At 39.1% G+C, this 21,822-nt stretch overlaps 2 protein-coding genes across 5 annotated transcripts in view; one reads left to right on the top strand and one right to left on the bottom strand.

Annotated features, from left to right (window-relative positions):
- The window catches only part of mdm4 (MDM4 regulator of p53), a 31,538-nt gene extending 26,401 nt beyond the window's left edge, over positions 1-5,137 (top strand). For 2 of the 3 annotated variants that reach the window (XM_016240008.1, XM_016239939.1), the window contains exons 11-13: positions 897-1,013; positions 1,102-1,170; positions 3,506-5,137. In XM_016240008.1, coding sequence (XP_016095494.1) covers positions 897-1,013; positions 1,102-1,170; positions 3,506-4,072 — 753 coding nt within the window. In that variant the 3' untranslated portion in view covers positions 4,073-5,137. Of the gene's footprint in view, positions 1-824; positions 1,014-1,101; positions 1,171-3,505 lie in introns of all 3 variants that reach the window. The other variant, XM_016240086.1, reaches the window with a different exon arrangement.
- Positions 5,138-14,627: 9,490 nt separating this feature from the next.
- The window catches only part of LOC107556574 (leucine-rich repeat neuronal protein 2-like), a 29,365-nt gene continuing 22,170 nt past the window's right edge, over positions 14,628-21,822 (bottom strand). For both annotated transcript variants that reach the window (XM_016239742.1, XM_016239820.1), the window contains exon 2: positions 14,628-17,348. In XM_016239742.1, coding sequence (XP_016095228.1) covers positions 14,864-17,032 — 2,169 coding nt within the window. In that variant the 5' untranslated portion in view covers positions 17,033-17,348 and the 3' untranslated portion in view covers positions 14,628-14,863. The remainder of the gene's footprint in view (positions 17,349-21,822) is intronic.

Here is a 21,822-nt window from a genome sequence, read left to right as displayed (position 1 = left end):
ATATATCTCCCAGCCCTATTAGTAATTACACATTGGTGAGATGTAATTTAGATACAAGGTGTCTACTTGATTGTTGCTACTTTATTTGCACTTACAGCTGCAGCTGTGTCTAATGTCTCCATCATTTGTTACCCATTCTAAGCAACCTTTTTAGAAACGTCCTATTTTTTCCTCTCCCACAACTTGTGAGAACTTGGCCTTTTGTTGCCACACACACGGGTGCCTGCTGTGAAGGAACTGCTGTCCTACCGAGTGTCATGTCATTACTGTATGCTGATTCGATTTTTCCCTTACCGTGTAGGTTTCCAGTGGGTTGATTAGCTCTGGACAGGCTCTCATTGCTGGTAGTTCCAGCACTGGTGCAATGCAGAGCTGCTCGCAGCGCAGGCCACGCGATCCTGATGAAGGTCAGCATGAATCACCAAACACACTTTAGACAATGTAATCAATATTATCATTATCCATCAATTTTTCCATTGTAATATGTAATTTAAGATCAGATATTGATCTTACAGACTCCTCAGACGGCTTGCCCAGGTCTGCTTGCAAACGGCCAAAATTGGACGTTACTCTGGAAGAGTGGGACCTTTCTGGGTTGCCTTGGTGGTTTCTGGGTAACCTGCGAAGTAATTACACTCGCCGGAGCAACGGTTCAACGGATATTCACACCAATCAAGTAAGAGGGCACGATAACCAGAACATAATTAATATGGTTATTTTCATGAAGAAAAACAAGAATAAAAAAAAAACTTTTAAAAAAACTCAGTCTTATTGGAGTTTAGTCATTGTAGTGAGACTGTCACACAACTAGACTGAGGGAACAGCTCTCTCCCGGACAGGACGAGGACACGGCCATTGTTTCTGACACCACAGATGATCTTTGGTTCCTGAATGAGGCAGAGAGCGAGCAAGTTAGTGTGGATATGAAGGAGGCAGTGCTGGAGCAGGGAAGTGACGTGGAGTCCCCACATGAAGAAGAGGAGACCGGGAAAGATAGTAAAGATGACAGGAAGGTAATGTTGTTTTTTCTTTATTGACTGTTTTGTTTTAACATTATTGAGTCATCATAACCAGCTTAATGCAATTAATTTTCACTTTCAGATGCAGGAAGATCAGGATGATGACTCTCAGTGTTTAAGTGATGACACTGATACTGAGATCTCCACACAGGTATGCGTATAAGAAAAATAGTACTTTTGCTGTTCTTTATTAGTGATCAACCGTTTTTAAATTATTTTTAAATGGCCAGTGCCGATACTGACCTACCTACTTAAGGGAATAGTTCACCCAAAAATGAAAATTCTGTCATTAATTACTCACCCTCATGTCGTTCCAAACCCGTAAGTCCTTCGTTCATCTTGGGAAAACAAATTAAGATATTTTTTATGAATTCCCAGAGCTCTCTGACCCTCCCATAGAAAGCAAGAATACCACGATCAAGGTCCAGAAGCGTAGCAAGGGCATCGTTAAAATAATCCATGTGACATCAGTGGTTCAACCGTAGTTTTACAAAGCTACAAGAATACTTTTTCTGTGCAAAGACAGCAAAAATAACAACTTTATTCAACAATTTGTCTCCTCCGCATCACCCTGGTACCATTTTGGAGAGTAAACACTGAACGTAAACAACGTATGCTGTTCTGTGTCAGCAGCGCCACATGGATACATTGTTTACGCTTTGATCTGAACAAAAACAACGTTTCCGCATGGTGCTGCATACGTTCTTTACATTCGGTGGATACTCTCCAAAATGGCGCCAGGGTGACACGGAGGAGACGAATTGTTGAATAAAGTCGTTATTTTTGTTTTCTTTGCACAGAAAAAGTATTCTCGTAGCTTCGTAAAATTGGGGTTGAACCACTTATGTCACATGGACAATTTTAACGATGCCCTTGCTATGTTTCTGGACCTTGAACGTGGTAGTATCCTTGCTGTCTATGGGAGGGTTAGAGAGCTCTCGGAATTCATCAGAAATATCTTAATATGTGTTCCAAAGATGAACGAAGGTCTTACGGGTTTGGAACGACATGAGGGTGAGTAATTAATGACAGAATTTTCATTTTTGGGTAGTGATGTTTCGTTCGTGAACGAATCTTTTAGGTGAACGAATCGTTCTCGTTCACGTAATCCATTGACTCGTATTTCTTGTTCACTGAAATTCCTCCCTCCAGAACAGCGCGGCGCTGTTAGCAGCGCATGCGCAGCTCGGCGAACCGGGTAGCTCTGTTGACTGATTCATCCTGTCAAAGAATGTCTAAACCATGAGCCAATAGCCTTCGAGTATGAGATGTGACGGAGCATGTGATTTGTTATATGTAGTGAACGAATATGCCCTTCACTGAACGAGTTTCTTTTGAGTCTGAACGAGATCGAGAGAGATCTTCTCGTTCATGAACGAAATGACCGAACTGCTACATCTCGTTCGTGAACGAAATTAATGAGTGTACCGGGTCAGTCGGCCATTTAGCATGTTAGTCAATCTCGATCAGCAATCAGCAGAAAGCATATGCAAAGCGCAGTTATGGGTACTGTGGACATACGCTTGTTTATATATTCATATTTAGCATACAGAACATAACTTCACATTTAATCCCTGATTTATGAATGTGTGATTGTCTGACCAAACAATTAAAATGTTAATTATGCAAGAAAACCTTGTGCCTTTGGTCATCTGAACAACTTATTTAGACTTTATTTATTTAATGAGTAGATTATGCACACGTTTTAATAAAGCCAAATCAGTTTTTGTAACAAGTGAATACAACGCATAAGACACTCTTTTTCGCCACCTGCTGGCGTATTTATGTAATATGAAGAAATGGTCTCTGAACGAATCATTTTGGTGAACGAACTGAAAATGAACGAATCTCTTGAAAGAATCAAAATTTCCATCACTGTTTTTGGGTGAACTTTCCCTTTAAGAAATATTTTCTGTCCAACAAGTCTGCATGTATTTTATCAAAAATTAGAAACCGTAATACTGTGAAATGTTATTACAAATTAAAATAACTTTTCTGTTTTAATATATTTGAGAGAATTAATATATGTAATTTATTCCTTGGATGGCAAAGCTTCAGCAGCCCTTACTCCAGTCTTCAGTGTCACATGATCCTTTAGAAATAATTGTATGCTGTTTTGGTGCTCAAGAAACATTTATTCTTATTATATTAATATTTTAATAACAGTTGTGCTGCTTAAGTTTTTTGGAAAACAGTGATTTTTTGTATAAAAAATTTGAATAAGAACAGGATTACTTTCAAAACCCTTTGCAGCATTATAAATGTTTTAACTGTCACTTTTTGCTTGCTGAAAACAAGTTTTAGATATACTCATCCCAAACTTTTGAACAGTTTTGTAAAATGAAATTAATATTTAAAGTGTAAGATTTAAATAACTGTTTGTGTATATTTAAGTTTATCATCTTTATATTGTTCTGTTTATGTTCTTAAATAGTTATACATACATGGAAGGCATATCTTATTCAAATGACCTCTTCTTTTGGCAGGATGCGTGGCAGTGTTCAGAGTGCCGCAAATTTAACACCCCTCTTCAAAGGTACTGTATGCGCTGTTGGGCTCTGCGGAAAGACTGGTACAAGGATTGTCCTCGTCTTGTGCACTCAATCTCCGTGCCAGACATCCCCGCCTGCAGTTCACGTCCTGAGAGGGATGAAGACGAGGAGGATGATGATGGAATCGACATGCCTGACTGCCTTAGGACTGTGTCTGACCCCGTCGTCCTCCCCTCGCACCACATCGCTAGAAACATCCCCCCATCATCCACCTCCTCGTCTAAAGGAAAGGGTCCTTCCCAGCTTCACCACCACTTACAGGAGAGCTCGGAGGGAGACAGCCAGGACACGCTGGACATGGAGACAGAATGCCAACCAGAGGCCATACTGGAACCCTGCAAGCTGTGCCGAGTGCGGCCGCGAAACGGCAACATCATCCACGGCCGCACAGCTCACTTGATTACCTGTTTCCCCTGTGCCCGCAGGCTACACAAATTTCATGCTCCTTGTCCAGGCTGTGGCCAGGTTATACAGAAGGTCATTAAAACCTTCATAGCATGACCGAAACATCTTAAAGGCATGCATGTATTATAAACGCACACTCGCATACTAGTTTTAAAATTTTTTCCCTTATATCGAAGAAGGCAGGGAGACTGACAAACCATTTCTGGGCTAAAATGAAAGCACGGTATCTATGATGATGATTTATATTGCATAGTGCAAATCAAGTATATATAATGTACAGAATGTAATTTAAAGAAACTGGCCTCGTATTGTTGGTTCGCCGTTGTTTTGTTAGCTTTTACAAAACATCATCTCTTTGCATCTGCTTAGCATCTGTAAGGTGAAAGAGAGGGTTAACTGCCTTGATTTGCTACTGAGAGTGGGAAGGTGTGAATCATGGGTCAAAAATATTAATAGACCCAGAAGAAATGCATGGCTTCAGTATTTGTGCCTGCATGAACAATTCAAATCCTAACTTTTACTACTTTAAACAGACCGGACAGTGTGCTAAAGAGCTTTCAATGTACTTGACCAACTTGGTTTTACTTTTTATTTTTTTTCTCTTTTCTTTTTTTTTTAAGAAGAATAGAGTATAATTTTTCTTTGTTCCCCCTTACAGATTTCAGGCACTTAAAGACTAAAGCTCTAGGAATCACTCCTGCGTGATATGATTATATGGGAATATTTATTTATTTATAAACTTAGTTTTGGTTAATGACATCAAATGGGATGTCATTCATGTGCTAAAGTGAGAGAACCAATTGCATTACAGATGTGAAGTATTAAACTTTCCATGTATGGGAGCTACAATAGAAAAGAGTAGTTAGGTCAATGGCCATGGTTTTCACTTCCTAACTCTTCCTTTGGTTGCTGAAGATGCTCAGTTCTTTCCTTCCATTGTTTGTTTGTTTTTCTATACCTGAACAGATCTGATGTATGATTTGAGGACAGTTGTGCTATGTCTGTTCAGGATTTTGCCTCATCCACATACGTGCCTGTTTTATGAAGGTTAAGGAACTGCCAGGTGAGGTGGCATTTATGGAAAGGTATTTTGAAAGCAAAGTCTACCATACTGCCATACATTTTTTTTTTTCTTTCTCAAAATGGTCATCTGTATTTTTGGCAGTGTTAAGTAAAATTTACCAGAGTTGTATGGGATTTTAGGGGTATTGTCCTCTGCTTTTCTTAGTGCTGTTTTGTTTCCCGTAACAAAGTGGATTCAGTCTCTGTTGTGGATAAAGCGCAGTAATTGAGGACTCTGAAAAGGAAATCTGTTTCCTCAACCTTTAGATGGCGAAAGAGCTTTCACACAGTAAACCAATAGGACTAGCTTTGCTTTTTTTCTAATAAATGCTGTGTTTAACTTTTTGAGGATGTCAATTTAAATTTATCTTGAAATGTATTTTGTGTGGTACAAACACTGCTTTTTCACTGCCATTATATGCCTCACAGTATGGAATAGAAATCAAATTCATCCTAAGCCAATGCAATTATATAATGAAGTCAATTTGGTTGTTTTGTGTGTTTGCTTGTTTTATTCAAACCTGATTTCTGCTCCGATTTAATCTGAACAGTATTTTTTGTTTGTTTTTTTTAACTGTAAAATAAGTAATGTAAGCAATGGGAATAAATGCTGTTTTTCAGTTTTACTCGCAGAGTCATTGCAAGTATTTTCACAGTTTATTTTGACAATATATTCCAGAGCATAAATCGACTTTTGCACCAGTTGTACCTGTCTTTGTAGCAGGTTTAGCCAAAATAAAAAGGTACGTTTACTTTTTTATTTCTACCACAAGGTGGCAGTAACAGCCTTTCAGTTTGTAAAGAATCATTTGAAATCTCGTTTGCTTTGCTGCCTTTTGACTTTGGTCTTTGAATCTTTTGAATAACCCTCCCTTTATTTCAATTATTGTTTATATTCTCAACATGTAAAAGCCAGTTTGTTCATAATGCATATTGAATCCATTGTTCATGTGCTTAATGTGTCTGATCATGTGAACTCTACATGAAATTCTGCTTGTTTCTGTCTATCAGGCTCGTCCAATGGAAGATGCAGTGAAGTAATTGGAAATCAATAACGGAAGTGTCTCGAGTGGTCCGTCTCATGCTGAGGGATAATTGGGTTCTTCCTCTAATCGCACCTCTAATCTCTCACCATCTCAGGTCTTCGCCGTAATGGGCCTACCATCAGGTTAGAGCTGTTAAACTGACAGTAGCCGGTCACTGAGAGGTTCACACATAAACAGCTCAATGTCCTCATAGAAGGACGAGACCGTTAAATGCCCTCGGTGTTTCAAGCTTCAGTTTGACATGTTCTTTACATTTGTCATGCTTTTTGATCTCATGATGAAGAAAAAAAAGATTGTCATTTTCCTTCTCTCATTCTTTCTATGGTTTATTCATACTCTTTCCTCCTTTACATGCTGTTTACACTGACAGTTATTGTTTGTGTAGGCACCAGACTGACATATTTATGAGAACTGTTTGTTTTTTTCCACTCTGACTCATTCTCCAACATTGTTTACAATATGTGGCTCTAAGAAAGATGTGTTGATTGAGAAACTGGTATTGACGATGCATGAAGGAATGATTTGACCACATGTGCTCAGGTTGCCTGCTAGCATTTTCAGGTGCAGCAGGGATTTTTCCCCTGGTGCAGCCAGGCTGAAATAGTCATCCATTGCTGTCATGTATGCAGAGACAATTTGAATTTCATTAAGTAAGATTCCCCCAATGATAAATACTTATTAGAAATTCTGAAATGGCTTGATGCATTGACTGCTAATGGCACAGCTTAGATCTGCATGTACAATGAGTCATATACCAGTCGCACAGGAGGAATGACAGCTCATTGTTTTCACTTATTATACAGTAGTTATGGCTAGACTATTTAAATAATTGTGAATGATTTCAAATGAAGTGACAGTCACTTTTGTAGCAGCGATGTGTTCAGTGCTGTCTAGCAGCTCATTGTTTCGTCAATATTGTGTGTTCACTGCTCTGAGTCTTTCTTCCAGACCGACTTTCCTTCCTTTCCAATATAAGTCAGTGACAAAATCTGTGTCTGTCCAATGATGTGGAAAAGGAATTGTAAGATGTCTGGTGATCTACAACAATGCTGCAGGTGGTAAGAATCCACCTTTCACATATGTTACTAAAACTTAGGGGCCAATATGCTCACCAAGACTGCATATATTTAATGAATTTTAATATATTGTAAAATGTCATTCAATTTTCCGCAGCCATTCTTCGGTGTGACATGATCCTTCAATATATGATATAGTATTTGATCCTCAGGTTACATTTATTATCAGTGCAGTCGTGTTGCTTAAAACACGCAAACAAAAATGCTTATTTTGTTTTCTTTGGGTAAATAACAGCTGACTGATTTGGAATGACATTAGATTGCATTAGTAATGACCAAATTAAGTTTTTTTGCATCAGCTGTCCTTTTAAAATGGATGAGTTGAAATGCAGAGCAAACTGTGGAGTGTTATTGTAGCTGTGGGGACCTCTCACACGGATGTATGTGCACACACTCTCATACCCCACCTAAAACAGCCCAGTTCTACTCCATTAACCAGTGTCACTTCCCATTTCTGGGCTCTTGCTCCCCCGTTCCATATTCCATTATCTTACTCACACGGTCTGCCTTCCTTCCCCTTATGGGGAAATCGATAGCCGCACTAAATAGATTTCACAATCAATTTTTCTATCATCGTTCCACAAAACTGCTTCCTGGCTTTAAAAATGGGAACACTTTTAAGGAAAGGAAAAAGAGAGCAACAGGATGTTTAAAGTGCTCAAATTCCTGCTGGTCTTGTCTTGAACGACTGAGGTTAGGGTGTATTTTTCACTGTATGTAGTCGGAATTGCATTGAAAAAAAACGTTTTAGGTGAATGGTGTGTGCACTATTGCAAGAAGTATTGCCATAAGCCAGTTTGCTGTCATGGCAGGTATTGTATATACAATACTGCTTAAAGTTTGGGGTTAGGTTTTTTATTTTTTATGAATATTTTCATTTCATCAGGTATACATTAAATTGATTTCAAATAAATGCTGTTCTTTTCAACTTTGTTTATCAAATCCCCCCCCAAAAAAACATTTCCACAATAAACAAGTCAACTGCTTTCACCTGATAAGAATTGTTTGAGCAACAAATCATCATATTAGAATGATTTCTGAAGGATCATGTGACACTGGAGTAATGGCCGCTAAAAATTCAGCTTTGCATCACAGGAATACATTACATTTTAAAATAGAGTAAAACAGGAAACCATTATTTTTATACTGTTTTACTGATTTTTTTTATTTTATTTTTTATAAATGTAGTCTGGGTCAACATAAAACTCTTACTGACTGCAAGCAGCAGTGTGCCTACCTAACATGCATTCCTGTGTTTCCTTGAGTTCATGAGAGCAACAGGTTTATCTTTAAATATCTATGCCTATTAACTGATTGTTATTCAGTCGATTACTTTAAAGGGGTCCTATTATGCTTTTTCAACTTTAGTTAGTCTGTAATGTTGCTGTTTGAACATAAAAAAGATCTACAAAGTTCAAAGTCCACTTCAAAAGGAGATTTTATTTAACAGAAATCACTTTTCAAAAACTATGACGAACGACTCGTTTGGACTACAACGCATATTTTCCGGGATTTGTGATATCACAAATATTGACGAATGGGACGAGACCTGGTTGAGCTGCACTAGAGAAGGCTACGAGTGTTATCACTATGTCGGAGACAGGCTAGCTCAGTTTTGCCAACTTAGCAATTTTGTTGCTAAATTTAGCAACTTTTCAGACTACCCTAGCAACTTTTTCTCCCAAAAGCACCCAGCAACAAGTTTAGCTACTTTTACAATTTATTTGGCAACTTTTGATAAGTGACTCAAACAATAAAAAGGTGCACATTTTCCAACTAAATTACACAAAAATAGAAAACCAAAGATGCCTAGCAGTACACACATTACTTTAGTTGCTATTTGCAACTGTTCCATTTAATAATAATAATTGTGTAATTGTTCATTTATGATACACCTTGTTAGCTTGTACCTGTGATTGTTGATCAATTAGTACACTGTAAGAAAAATATCTAGAAAAGGTACTAGTAATTTTCCAGGACATCCATTATCCATCATCCATCCATTATATTCCAATCCATTATCCGTTGTAACCCTGCAACCTGAAAACACAAGATAATACAATGCATAATTTAAAATGCAGGTAAAAAATAATAATACAGAAAACGCTTTCATATTAACATAGAAGATTGTGACCTATTTTTACAGACTTTTCTTAGGGTGTAGCACACTAACTAACTACTAATACACTGCTTAAAACTATAATTGTTCAGAATGTGTAGTTTTACTAATTTACTAAGTGTTCAATAATTCAGTGTTGTATTTAAAAATATTTATTTATATTAATATTATATTATGCATTTATATTATTTTACGAACAAATTTAAATGGACATTTATAGAAAATTTTGCTGAGATTTCATGCAATGACATCACAACATCATTTAGCAACAAATTGACCTTCCTTTAGCAACTTCCACTGAAAATTAGTTTGCAAAACTACGCTAGCTTTCCCAAGGCAGACGAACTTAGAGTGGTTACAATCATCCGGGTTTAAATTGATTTGATTTTGACGCAATATTTACACTGAAGATCGCAGGCGGCTATGGTAAGGGGTGTGACATTTCCCGACCAGGCGCCGAGTGGTGCCAATCACAACACACACTGGCCCAGCTAACCAATCACAGCACATTTCGTATTTCAGAAGGCGGGCCTTCATTTGATAGAGGAACTGTTCGAGCCATTCATGCCAGACTGAGGAGAGAGGTGTTGTAATAATGTAAAATATGTGAAAAATAATGTGTTTTTCGAACAACCTAGTATGAGAGCCTGTCCTAGTACACCCCCAAAACAAAATCAAGACTTTGTAAAAGAGCATAATAGGACCCCTTTAAATGTTTATTAGATATTCCATCCATGACTGATTTTGAAAAGACCACAGAAGTAGACTGTGAAAATTTTTTTTTAGAAAATCTGATATGACAATTTCATTCAAAAATTGATTTAGATGTATAACATACAAAAAGTGAAACTTGGAGGACTTCAACAAAACATTTGAAATAATATTTGAATCTTTTAAGTAATCATATCCTGATTTTTAACAATTGTTCTTAAAGGGGTCATATGATGCTGCTAAAAAGAACATTATTTTGTGAATATGGTGTAATGAAATGTGTTTATGTGGTTTAAGGTTAAAAAAACACATTATTTTCCACATACTGTACATTATTTTTTCTCCTCTATGCCCCGCCTTTCTGAAACGCGTAGATTTTTACAAAGCTCATCGGTCTGAAAAGCGAGGTGTGCTCTGATTGGCCAGCTATCAAGTGCGTTGTGATTGGCCGAATACCTCAAGCGTGTGATGGAAATGTTACGCCCCTCACCATACTGTGATGCCGTGTCCAGCCAGAGCGACAAGACAAAAACATTAAAACCCATTATAAACGAGGCATTTGTTGCATCCAGTGGGGACATAATTACTGATTATAATGACTTGTACTGTCTTTTTACGCACTGCATCGCGTAAACATAAAACCATGTCTGCATTTGTGATTGGAGAAATAACAAACAACAAGCGCTACTCTACACTGCCCAAAACTCACGTTTGAATCGTCAGTGGCAAATTCTTTATATATAAAAAAACGTACTTACAGTCTGAGTCAGAACAGCCGGCATTGTAGTCTACTCTACCAGGATCAGGAAACAGTCCTCCATAAAATGTGCTGCACACATCTGAATATTTGGGTTGAACTGTTCTGGAACAGTGTTGTAAATACAACTACAGAAGTAGACTGTGAAAATTTTTTTTTAGAAAATCTGATATGACAATTTCATTCAAAAATTGATTTAGATGTATAACATACAAAAAGTGAAACTTGGAGGACTTCAACAAAACATTTGAAATAATATTTGAATCTTTTAAGTAATCATATCCTGATTTTTAACAATTGTTCTTAAAGGGGTCATATGATGCTGCTAAAAAGAACATTATTTTGTGAATATGGTGTAATGAAATGTGTTTATGTGGTTTAAGGTTCTATCCTGTTGAAAGAACTTGTTTTTTTGTTTGTTTTTTCCCCCAAATTTGGCCACTTTATCTGTGCAGAGATTGATGGACAGTCATTTTTTTTATAGTGCGTCTGCTTCATGATTATTTAACCAGCAGTGCCCACTGGTTTGTCAATAAGTGAGTAATGATTCCTCAACTGTGAAGTTTTTGTACAGAATGCCCAATTATAAAGCAGCTGTATCCTCATTAAGGCAATTCTTCATCAATGTAAACCTGTAAGCTCGTGCATCACAGGACTCTATTTCTTTAAATGTCAGTGTGGTATTTTTATTTCAGTAAAATCAAGTTAAATCAATCTTAATGATTGAGCCAATAATAGTCAAATGTCACATTATATCAGGTGACTAGTGTGCCATGTAATAGTGAATAGTTTTTTGATTTACCAAATAAACCGTTTTCAAGCTCCAGGCAATGAAATCAAGTGTACTTCTATCTCTCATTGATCAGGAAATTGAATCGAGAAGGTCATTTATTAAATTGTTATTCAGTAAACCTACCATTTATGCATTTTGACTATAGATGCTGCAGTAGTGTTGTAGTTGAGCTTGCTTGCTGCATCACAGGACTCTATATTTCTTTAAATGGAACATTTCCTATTGTCAGTGTGGTATTTTTATTTCAGTAAAATCAAGTTAAATCAATCTTAATGATTGAGCCAATAATAGTCAAATGTCACATTATATCAGGTGACTAGTGTGCCATGTAATAGTGAATAGTTTTTTGATTTGCCAAATAAACCGTTTTCAAGCTCCAGGCAATGAAATCAAGTGTACTTCTATCTCTCATTGATCAGGAAATTGAATCGAGAAGGTCATTTATTAAATCGTTATTCAGTAAACCTACCATTTATGCATTTTGACTATAGATGCTGCAGTAGTGTTGTAGTTGAGCTTGCTTGGTTGTAATATTCTTTTGATCTTGCACTGTAAAAATGTTTTTTTCCCTCCATTAAACGGCAAAGTTACGGTTCAGTGGTGCATTGAGCCTTATAGTTTGGCATTTCCAAGCTTGATAGATTCAAGAGGTCCACTTGAGTGTGAAGGATGGCATTAAGTGTTATGAAACAGAACCCTGCCTTCCCACTTTCAATATTCCTTAAAATAACTGTAATGTGCAATTACAGTCGTTCACAATTCTGTATGATTTCTGTGGAGAAGCATAACGCTATTATGTTGCCTTCAATTCACTGCCCCCCTGCCAAACATACGTGTCTCTCTCTCTCTCTCTCTTTTTTTCAGACATCAATCACTCTCAAAGTTACCGTTTCTAGACAACAGGCTCTTTGCGGTAATTGTGAAGTATGAAGGGAGGGCACTGGAGGGGAAGTACTGGGGGATGGATATACCATTTGCTGCTGACAGGAAGAGCATCGCCAGCCTGAGGCTCTTTTCTCAGCAAATTTAAGAAGCCGAGGGCTGTTTTTCAAATCTCTAGAAACTATTGTAACTCGTTGTGGTGATTCCATTTCAAAAGAATGAATATTTGTTTTCATTATAATTGGAGGATATGCTGCTCCAGTTAACTCTAAGGCAGTTCTATTAAATTATACCCCTTTTGGACCAATAGCATAACAACAGAAGGAAACATAACTCAAGACTTGGATTAAGAAAGAGCATGAATTAAAGTTTATATGTATTGTGGGTGATATATGACGTCCATACCATTAAGAATGTTTACATGCACAGTGAAAAATTATCCACAATGCGTTTGAGAGATTAAATGCTTATCGCTCACTGTGTTGTAGGCTAATTTGTAGTCTGATTGAGGTGTATACATGCTGGGCAAATCGTGTTGTCTTGAGATTTTGCAAAAACCAGACTGGTACTTTTTCATTTAGAAAATGTTTATATGACATTTTAAAATAAGACGAATTATTGCTTTAGACCGACTGAAATCCAATTTTTTAAGTGCATGTAAACACACTTGGTGTCCTGCAATCGATCAAACCTTGAGATCAGTCCAAAATGTTTTAATAATAGCTCAAAATAGAATTTAACACAGTCATCTAAATTATTTCAGAAAGTGGTATGTTGAATAGGAAATTCAGATGGATTTATGTACAGCTTTGGGGTGGGGAAAAGACCAATGAGCAACAAACAATAATGATAGAAAAACAATTTGAGGACAAGACAGTCAAGTTGGAGAGAGAGTCACTGAAACAGGAGGACACATCAACCACAAACTTGAAGAGAAAAAAAAGCAAACAAATTACTGTAAAATGACAGCCTGTAAAAAAAATTTGATTTCTCCATAGTTGAGAATATAAGAGAACAGTTCACAATCCCCAATGCTGCTTTATTTCCTTTCCTGGATAAAAGAGGGGCACATCGGTGCCATCTGACCCCTCTTTCACTGGGTATGTCTCTCTCTGTTGCTGTCCAGTAGTCAGAGCAGAGCTTATGTGCTGTGGACTGAATAGTCACCTGACAAACTGTTTAAGAAAAAGCCCATTTTTCCCCCTCTTTTTACAGAAAGAAGAATTGGCACTATCTTTCCATGAAGTAGGTCCCATTAGCAGCCCGACAGGACCCGCACTTTTCATCAGAACTGAAAGAAATGGGAGCTCTGACGTGCTTGCTTTGTACAAAAGTGTGCATGTAGACGTGAACCTCTTTCCTGTCACCAAATGTTTGCCGTCTTTGCTGGAAAGGATAGCATCATGGGGTTGTTCCATACGCTTTCTCCATGACCCTCTCTTCTTGTTTGATATGTCTGAACAAAGAGGCCGACACACATGTCTAGGCAGTACGTCCATCAAGACTAGAACGTCTGTTCACTTGAGTTGTTTTTCTAAGCAAGGGTCTGTCATATTTCCGGAACAAGGGGACCAAAATAGGCAAACATTCTGAGCATTTTAGGTCATAAGTTTGTGGCCCCTGTCAGATGTATAGATCGGTCCATTTTTGAGGGAGAAAAAGATTTTTCTTTTATGCGCAAAAACATTCAATTTTTCTGGGATGGTCTTAACTTTGGAGCATTCTCTTGGGGTCCTTGTACAAAGCACAATTTAACACACTGTTAAAGAGAGTACATACAACATTAGTTATACAACATTTAAGACACCTCCGTTTATATCAGCTCTTTTCATAATGCCTGCTTTGAGATAGTCAGTTTGGTTTTTCACCACAAAAACAAAAAGTTAATTGTTGCCCGCAGCCTGCAAAATGCCTTTCAGAAGACTTCCATTCTGTCTTCTTGAGTTCTTTAGAGGCTTCCTTGATATTTGTGTTCTTTGCTTTCCTGTGTCAAGTCAGTCTCTTCTTCAGTATTAAAAATATATAAGTGCTTATCTTTCTACAACCATTTGGCCTGTTGTGACACAGACTCGTAAAGTTGGGAGGTTGCATATAAACAGACTCTATATGAACTGTTATTTATGATTTGCAGGACAAGTTTAGTGTCCTAGTTTGATATACTGTATGTGGATATATGAACAAATGCTTTTAATATACATATATTTGATGTATCTTTTTTTTGTTACAAAATAAATACAAACATCTTTTTTTAATATTTTTTTTTTGCTATACTTTGAAACCAGGTCGCTGTTATGTGAAGCGGGTCTGCCACTTAAATGTCTAGTTTTGTATGTTTCAGACGTTCAGTAGTTTTGACTGTCAGATCGGTAAAGTGAGCTTTGTGAAACTTATACTCCAGGGATTTTTTTTCTTGTCCATCCTTCTTGAACTCTTTATTCTGCTCAGCATGCCTCTTTTGATAGCCCCCGAGCATCTTGCCCCAGTGAAGCATTTCTGAGGTCTTTCCCTCTGCCATCTGATAGGACTTTGTCTGGATCCTGCTGATTCAGGTACTTTACTAGTATTGGAGGAGTCATGAAAGTCTTCGCCTCCTGGGTCAGAATGGTGGTGTGGGGTTTCTCAAGCTCCAGCATGTGGTCTTTCCAACCGAATGAGGCTCCCCCATGACATGCTCTGGCCGCAAATAAAAGGAGCAGAGCTGAAACTGCCAGCAGGACTGCTGGGGTCAGGTCTGGTAAAGGATCTGGCATGGACACGTCCTTGGTCCTTAGACAGACACACGAGGTGTCATTTGGCCCCATGTGTAGACAAATGTTGTAATGAGTGCCTGGTTGCAGATGGGTTAGGTTGAATTTCCTGGTGCCAGCTAGAATTCGAGTGCTGTGCCTTTGATGGGCATCCAGACTGCCATTGGACACCCATGATAAATGTGCAGTAGGGATGTTACGGCTTGCTTGCCAGGTTAGTAAGGCATACCTTTCTTTGACTTCTTGAACTACAAAGCTGTCCATTGTCTTTTGAGTACTTGCAAGAAGCAGGTCACCTCCCTCCACCTGTAGAGTCAAGCTTCTAGTATCAGCTCCCACTAGGTTCTGCGCGACACAAGTGTAGAATCCAGCCTCTTCAGCAGTGACTCCAAAAATCTCTAACGTGCCTTCTGTGAGAACCTGATAACGCCCGTACCTGCTGGATGGAGTCAATCTCACACCTTGGGGAATGACCCAGTAGATACTTGGCTCTGGCTCTGCCAGTGCCCGACAGTGCAAGGCTATGTTGTCTCCATGTTTGACTTCAATGTAAGAGGGGAATGTGCTTGGGGCAATCAAGGGTAGGCAGCTGTCTGCCATCTCTCTGAATGAGACTTCTTTAACTCGTCGGGCTTTAAGCTCAGGAGGCTCAGAGCAGAATGTGGATTGAGGCTCAATGAAACGGACCGGCTTGTCATTGTCGGCTCCCACCCAGCGGATCAGGCAGTCACAGCGAATAGGATTGGTGTGCAAGCTGATTTCTTGAAGGCTGGGCAGCGACCTTACTGTCTGGCTATGCAGGGCACTCAAGGCATTACTGTTCAGCATTAGACTTTCCATACTTGACAACTTTTGGAAGGCCTGAGGGTGGATATAGGAGAGCCGTGGATTGTTTGTGATCTCCAGTTTGGTCAGTTCAGGCAAATTTTCCATTGCTGAGTGCTCAATAGAGATCAGCTCTTCCATGTTGTTTAAGCCAAGCTCTTTCAGGTGAAGCATATTTTGAAAGTCTCCCCTCTGCACTAGCTGAATGGGATTCTTGTTCAAGTCAAGGAACTTCAGACCCGGCAACTTTTGCAATGCTTCTTTTGGAACTTTTATTAGATGGTTATCATAAAAGCTAATGCTCTCCAAATTTTTAAGCCCTTCTAGCGCTCGCTCTGAGATCTCACGCAAGCCCATGCCTGCCAGGACTAGACTGCGCAAAGAGCTCAGCGGTTTAAAATTTAGGTCCTGAATAGTGTCCACAGGGTTTCCACCAATCATGAGAACCTCCAATTGTGGCAAAGCATGGAACCAACGCCGGTCAATTACAACCAATCGATTAGAGTTGAGATGAAGTCTTAGAAGTTTATCCAGACCCTTGAAGGCCCCAGGGGAGATGCTTCGAAGCCTGTTGTGATTGAGGTACAACTCCTGCAAGCTAGGGAGACCAAAGAAAGCAGCGTCTGGGAGGTGTCTCAGCTGGTTTTCCTCCATGTGTAGGCTAAGAAGAGCTGGCAGGTCAGTTATCCTCAGGGTCCGGGTACTGGTAAAGCTGTTATGGGAGAGATCCAACTCTGTCAGATTGACAAGGCCCTGGAGTTCACTCTGGTCGACAGAACTGATGAGGTTACTTTGCAGCCGGAGGGTTTGTGTCTCTTGAGGGAGGGAAGTGGGCAGCTGGATAAGTAGCAGGTCATTGCAGTCTACTGTAGGAGCCTCTCTGTACACAGACTGGGGAGAGTACCAGGGCTTGATTTGGCAGACACACTGGTGAGGGCAGGGAACTCTCCAGGGCATGGACTGAATGACCAGGGAGCTTCCGACTCCAAGCAGCAGATGCGTGTGCAGAAGAAATATTGCAATCTGTCCCATTTTCATAATTAAATTGATATAATTTAATGCAGATTCACTGTGATGTAGACTATTCAGCCCGTTATTAATATCAGTCTCTCACTTATCTCTTAAGTTCATGTGACAGGAGAACCAAGGGTTTAGTTGAATTTTGAAAAGTAAGTTGTCTCAAAGATGAAGCATGCTCTGTTTCTTCATATCCTGTCTTGTGAAGTAGTCGCACGAGTATCTCAAAATCCCTTTTCTGTCTTTTTCGGATGGATGTAATTCTCTCCAGTCTCACTCCGTTGATCTTACATCCTAGCACAGTAGAGTAGGTTTTATGATTGGTTTAGGGGCACACCTGGAAAAGGAAAAAAAATACAACACTTAGTCACAGGAGAGATTACCCAAGAATTATATCATGAAATTTCTTAACTTCTTTTGTTAGACCAACGCATGTGGAGTATGACGACTGCTGCTTTATTTATTCTGTCTCACTTTGTTTCCAACATCTTTGTTCACAATTGTCCTTTTTCAATAACCAAAACACTTTGCATGCTTCTCAACTTGTATATTTCTCTTGTTAAGAGCTCCTCTAAATGTTTGGGACATTCCAGCTGAATTTCACTTCAAGTCTCGTGGATGGAGGAAAAATACTACTGTGAAAATATGAGAGAAATGCATGCTGAAATTTAGTGAGTCTAATTCATGGCTTAGGATTTAGCTCTGCAAATAATCAGGGACCTGGTATTACTCATATGCTGGAGGCTTGTAAGGAATGGGGAAAATATGACATATTTTTGGCTAAATTCACAAGACGTGGACTCAGAGGGGACATAAAAATGCATTAAGGGAGGAAACTCTGACTGTGGTCTAACCTACTTTGTTTAAACATTGTGACACGGTGTGTGGAGGAAATCTTTCAACTGTCTACTTTGGATTTAGAGCTTCTATACTTTTGGAGAGGAGTTGAAACCTTTTTCATACTTAACTTTCAGAGCACCAGATTGGGAGTTAATACAGTATTATATAAATTGCAATGCGTCATGGTCTGGTTTAGTTTTTGTTATTAGTATATGTTCTCACCTACATGCCGTACTATATTTTGCTTCATTGGGTTTATGAGAATACAGCACATAAGTCTAGACAACATCACAGCACCGATGCAATACTCATGTTTCAATTAGACACCATATCTACAAGGTAAAACGACAGGAGTACTTGCTCTGATTGTAGCATCCACCCTTTTCCTCCCTTCCTCAAAGCTCTGCCACAGTAATCCATCCTTCTCCTGAATGCCCAATTAGTTCTAATGTTCTCTCTGTCTCTCTTTTGTCCCCCAGGGGTCTACCTGCCGGTCCAGAGACTATTTGTGCTTCCTCTCATATATGCGCACTTGCATGGAGGGATAGAAGAATGATCCATAGCTATCAACAGGCCCATGTGAGCACAGCCCTGAGCTCTCCCCCGCCAGCCATCAGCATGTGCACTTCACCTTCAAGCTCATTTACAAAGAGTCACCTTCTCAAGCAGAAGCTTGGCCCTCATGATGCACCCTGTTACCTTGGCCCAGTTGGTCCTGGGATGTGTTGCGTACTGTCGGTTCCCTGTCTGCGTCGTAAGAGTTGTGAGGGTGTCTTGAGTGCCCCTAATGTGAGGTGAATGGAGACGTTTGCATGTGGGCTGCTCGCTTGCGCATACTGAATAATGCATTTGCTGAGGTTCACCAACTAATCTTTTTTCTGACTGAATTTTGCTCTCACTTTGGGCAGAAAGAAACACAAGGCAAGACAAAATAAGTGCAGGAGGTCAATGATGAGCACTTTCATTTACCTCCGGAAGGGAAAACTGTTGTGGTACCAGGCAACAAGTGGTCCCATCTTGCAGGTACTATTTTTCACCTCTGAATAAATGCGTTTTCACCTCTTAGCTGCCATTTGGGCTGGGTATTGATAGTTTTCCTTATTCAGTTCAATTTGGTGCCACAAGCTTATTGATTCTGTTTCATTTGGGCATATTTCAGTTATAATTTCCATGTTGCTTATATATAAACATAATAACAGATTCTCTAAACTGGAGTTCATTCCTTGAAGGATATGTCTGACTTATCCCAGTGTTAATTACTCAGTGATTCATTAAAAGGACTGGCTCAGAAGAATCATTTGTTTGTGACTGAAACTATGGTAGTTGTAGCTGTATGTTTTTGATTAATTAAAAAGCCTGCACAAATGAGAATTGATCTGACACATGCTTCCATGTCACTCTGAAAGCTTCCTGTTCATAATTGTCTTTTCTTGACCTTAACAATGGATTGTGCAAGCTGCTATCTTGGCAACAAAGAATATAATGGCAGCACATGCTAAAAGACATATTTTGACTCCAGCCTGTGATTTGACCCATGAAATATAGTATCCTGTCACTACCCTGACAAATGCATCCCTACAAAAGCTCTTTTCCTGTCAGGTTCTTTTCAACCAAAAATAAAACAGTGCTTTGTTTCGATTTAATCACAATTTATGTTCTTGATTTGCTTTGCAGATTGCGGGAATTAACTGAATTTTCCGCTGTCAGTTTCCTTACTGGCCTGATGTTCATTCACGGCATGAACGCTGATCGGGGAGTGTACGAGCCACCTCTGGCTGCGTGCTGATGCCTGGATCTCTGTGCCAAAGCTCCTCCTGTCCTCTCCTTCAACGACTCATTTCAGAGCTTAATGGTGAGTGGAAAAGAAAAAAAGGTCTGTTTGCACTCTAGCAGTAAGGCCGATTTGCCAGGATCTATGAATAATTCTTTGTGGTTACACACACCTGGAAATGATTGCCCGGTCCTCAAAGGTGGGTTTTACACATTGCGTTAACGGCTGTTTTGGGTCGAACAGTATTTATGTTTGTTTATTCTGTGCCAAAGCAATAACTTCACACCTGCATTATTTATTTAATTCCTTTGCTTTTGCATGCTTTTGTCTCATTATAGTCCAGTAGATAATTCATACCATCACAAAAAATGTTTGTCCTCTTGTTTTACCATGGTTTTCTTCTTGAAGGCATTTTTCTTTCGAACAAAAAATAGTGCATGCTCATTAATCTTTCATCAATGGACTGAATTGACTGGCAGTATTCATCATTTATGAAGCATGCTTCAGGTTATGAAATAAAAGGGAATATCTAAATACTTTTTTAGGCCACTGAACGTCAATTAAAATGTTTCACGTTGCAGTGGTAGCCACTGTTATCTGCACCTTTTATATGGAAAATACCTTTAAAATAGTAGTTTGTCGTCTTGTGTGTTTTTCTGTAAGTGTGTGTCTGTAACATTGGAATTCAGTGAAAGGACTTAACTGTCTGTCTCCCTCTGCTTTCACCTGCACTGACCTTGCCAGCATATTTTCTGCCAACTCTAATATCAAGCTCCGACAGCACAACCTGACTCTCCTGCCACACATACTGTGTCTCTCTGCTTTTCAAAACTTCAGTTTGACCCCTCTAGCTTTCAGTGGCCCTCACTTTACTTGAAGTCTATCAGCATCTCATTTTAAAAAGAGTTAAGGGCACAGACATGCTGGTTATGACATCACAAAATTGCATCACGGTCTTAAGTCATGAATGTTATGTTATTTATAAAATAGGTGATGCATATGTAACATGATCTTTTACTGTTTTAATAGATCAGAAGATAGATGCTTTCTTATACCTAGCACTGTATAAATGTTCATGTCGGTCTGTTAGTAACATTTTCGGGTCCTAACACCGTGTCTACACCGGACGCGAGTGGTGCGACAAAAGACAGTACAATTAATTATAATTAGTGACGCGACAGTAGCTGATGCCTCGTTCTATTTATGACGTACTGAATCAAAGTACAAATGGTTAGCAATGGTTGCTTTGGCATGTCCAGTGTAGACAGACTTTAGCTGTCATGTCCGTTGTAGACATGGTGTAATTGGCCCTAATAGAACCTTTCATTGTAAAAATCTGATAATTCAGCTGTACACATTTGTTTTTGTTTTGTTTTTTGCAACTGGAACTGGAAAAGATAGATTGGAGTCTGACAGCTGTGTGCTCGATAGAACATATTGGTGCTGTTACTTTTCTCGACTAATAACAACCATAACCACACAGCATTAAAAAATAATAAATTCCACCACCATATCGCCACTCATAAGACACACTGACAAAATGAAACCTGCTCTACAATCGGAGATGCTTGCTATGTATTAGATGACAAAATCATAAATTCATAAAATGGTGGGGACAATATCTGCCATGGCAAAAGAGGTGTGGACTTGAAATATCATCTATGCTAATGTCCTGTTCAAAATTGACCGGATTTTCAATATTATCCAGAACTACTGCTTTTTGAGCATCTGTTTGTGTTTGTTTGGTTGCAAGTAATCCTTATTTGTTTTCTAGGTACGTGCATGCGCACGCACACACACACACACACACACACACACACACACACATAACTTATGCATACGCAAGCTTGGTTTATGCCAAAAAGCGTCACATTATATATGACAAAGTGGCCCGATGTGATCCTCAATGCGGTGTATCAAGACATGCTGTTTATAAGACTCAGAAACAGACAAATGAGGAAAGGGATGGCCTGAAGTTGAGAAGAGATTGCGAAGATGAGAGAGAGAGGGCTATAAATCAGAAAATGAGGGCCCAACTCAGAAAATGAGAAAAAAAACAAGAGTGCAGTAGTAAAACCCACTGCTCAGCTGCAGTCATCTATCTACACAAGGATGAGGCTATTAGAGAGATGACAGAGCCATGGACTTGGGTGTAACCACTCTCTCTCTCTCTCTCTCTCTCTCTCTCTCTCTCTCTCTC

The sequence above is a fragment of the Sinocyclocheilus grahami genome, unplaced genomic scaffold (assembly GCF_001515645.1).
Source record: "Sinocyclocheilus grahami isolate Dianchi unplaced genomic scaffold, SAMN03320097.WGS_v1.1 scaffold3.1, whole genome shotgun sequence".
Classification (NCBI taxonomy): Eukaryota; Metazoa; Chordata; class Actinopteri; order Cypriniformes; family Cyprinidae; genus Sinocyclocheilus; species Sinocyclocheilus grahami.
This window is presented reverse-complemented; position numbering and strand designations above follow the sequence as displayed.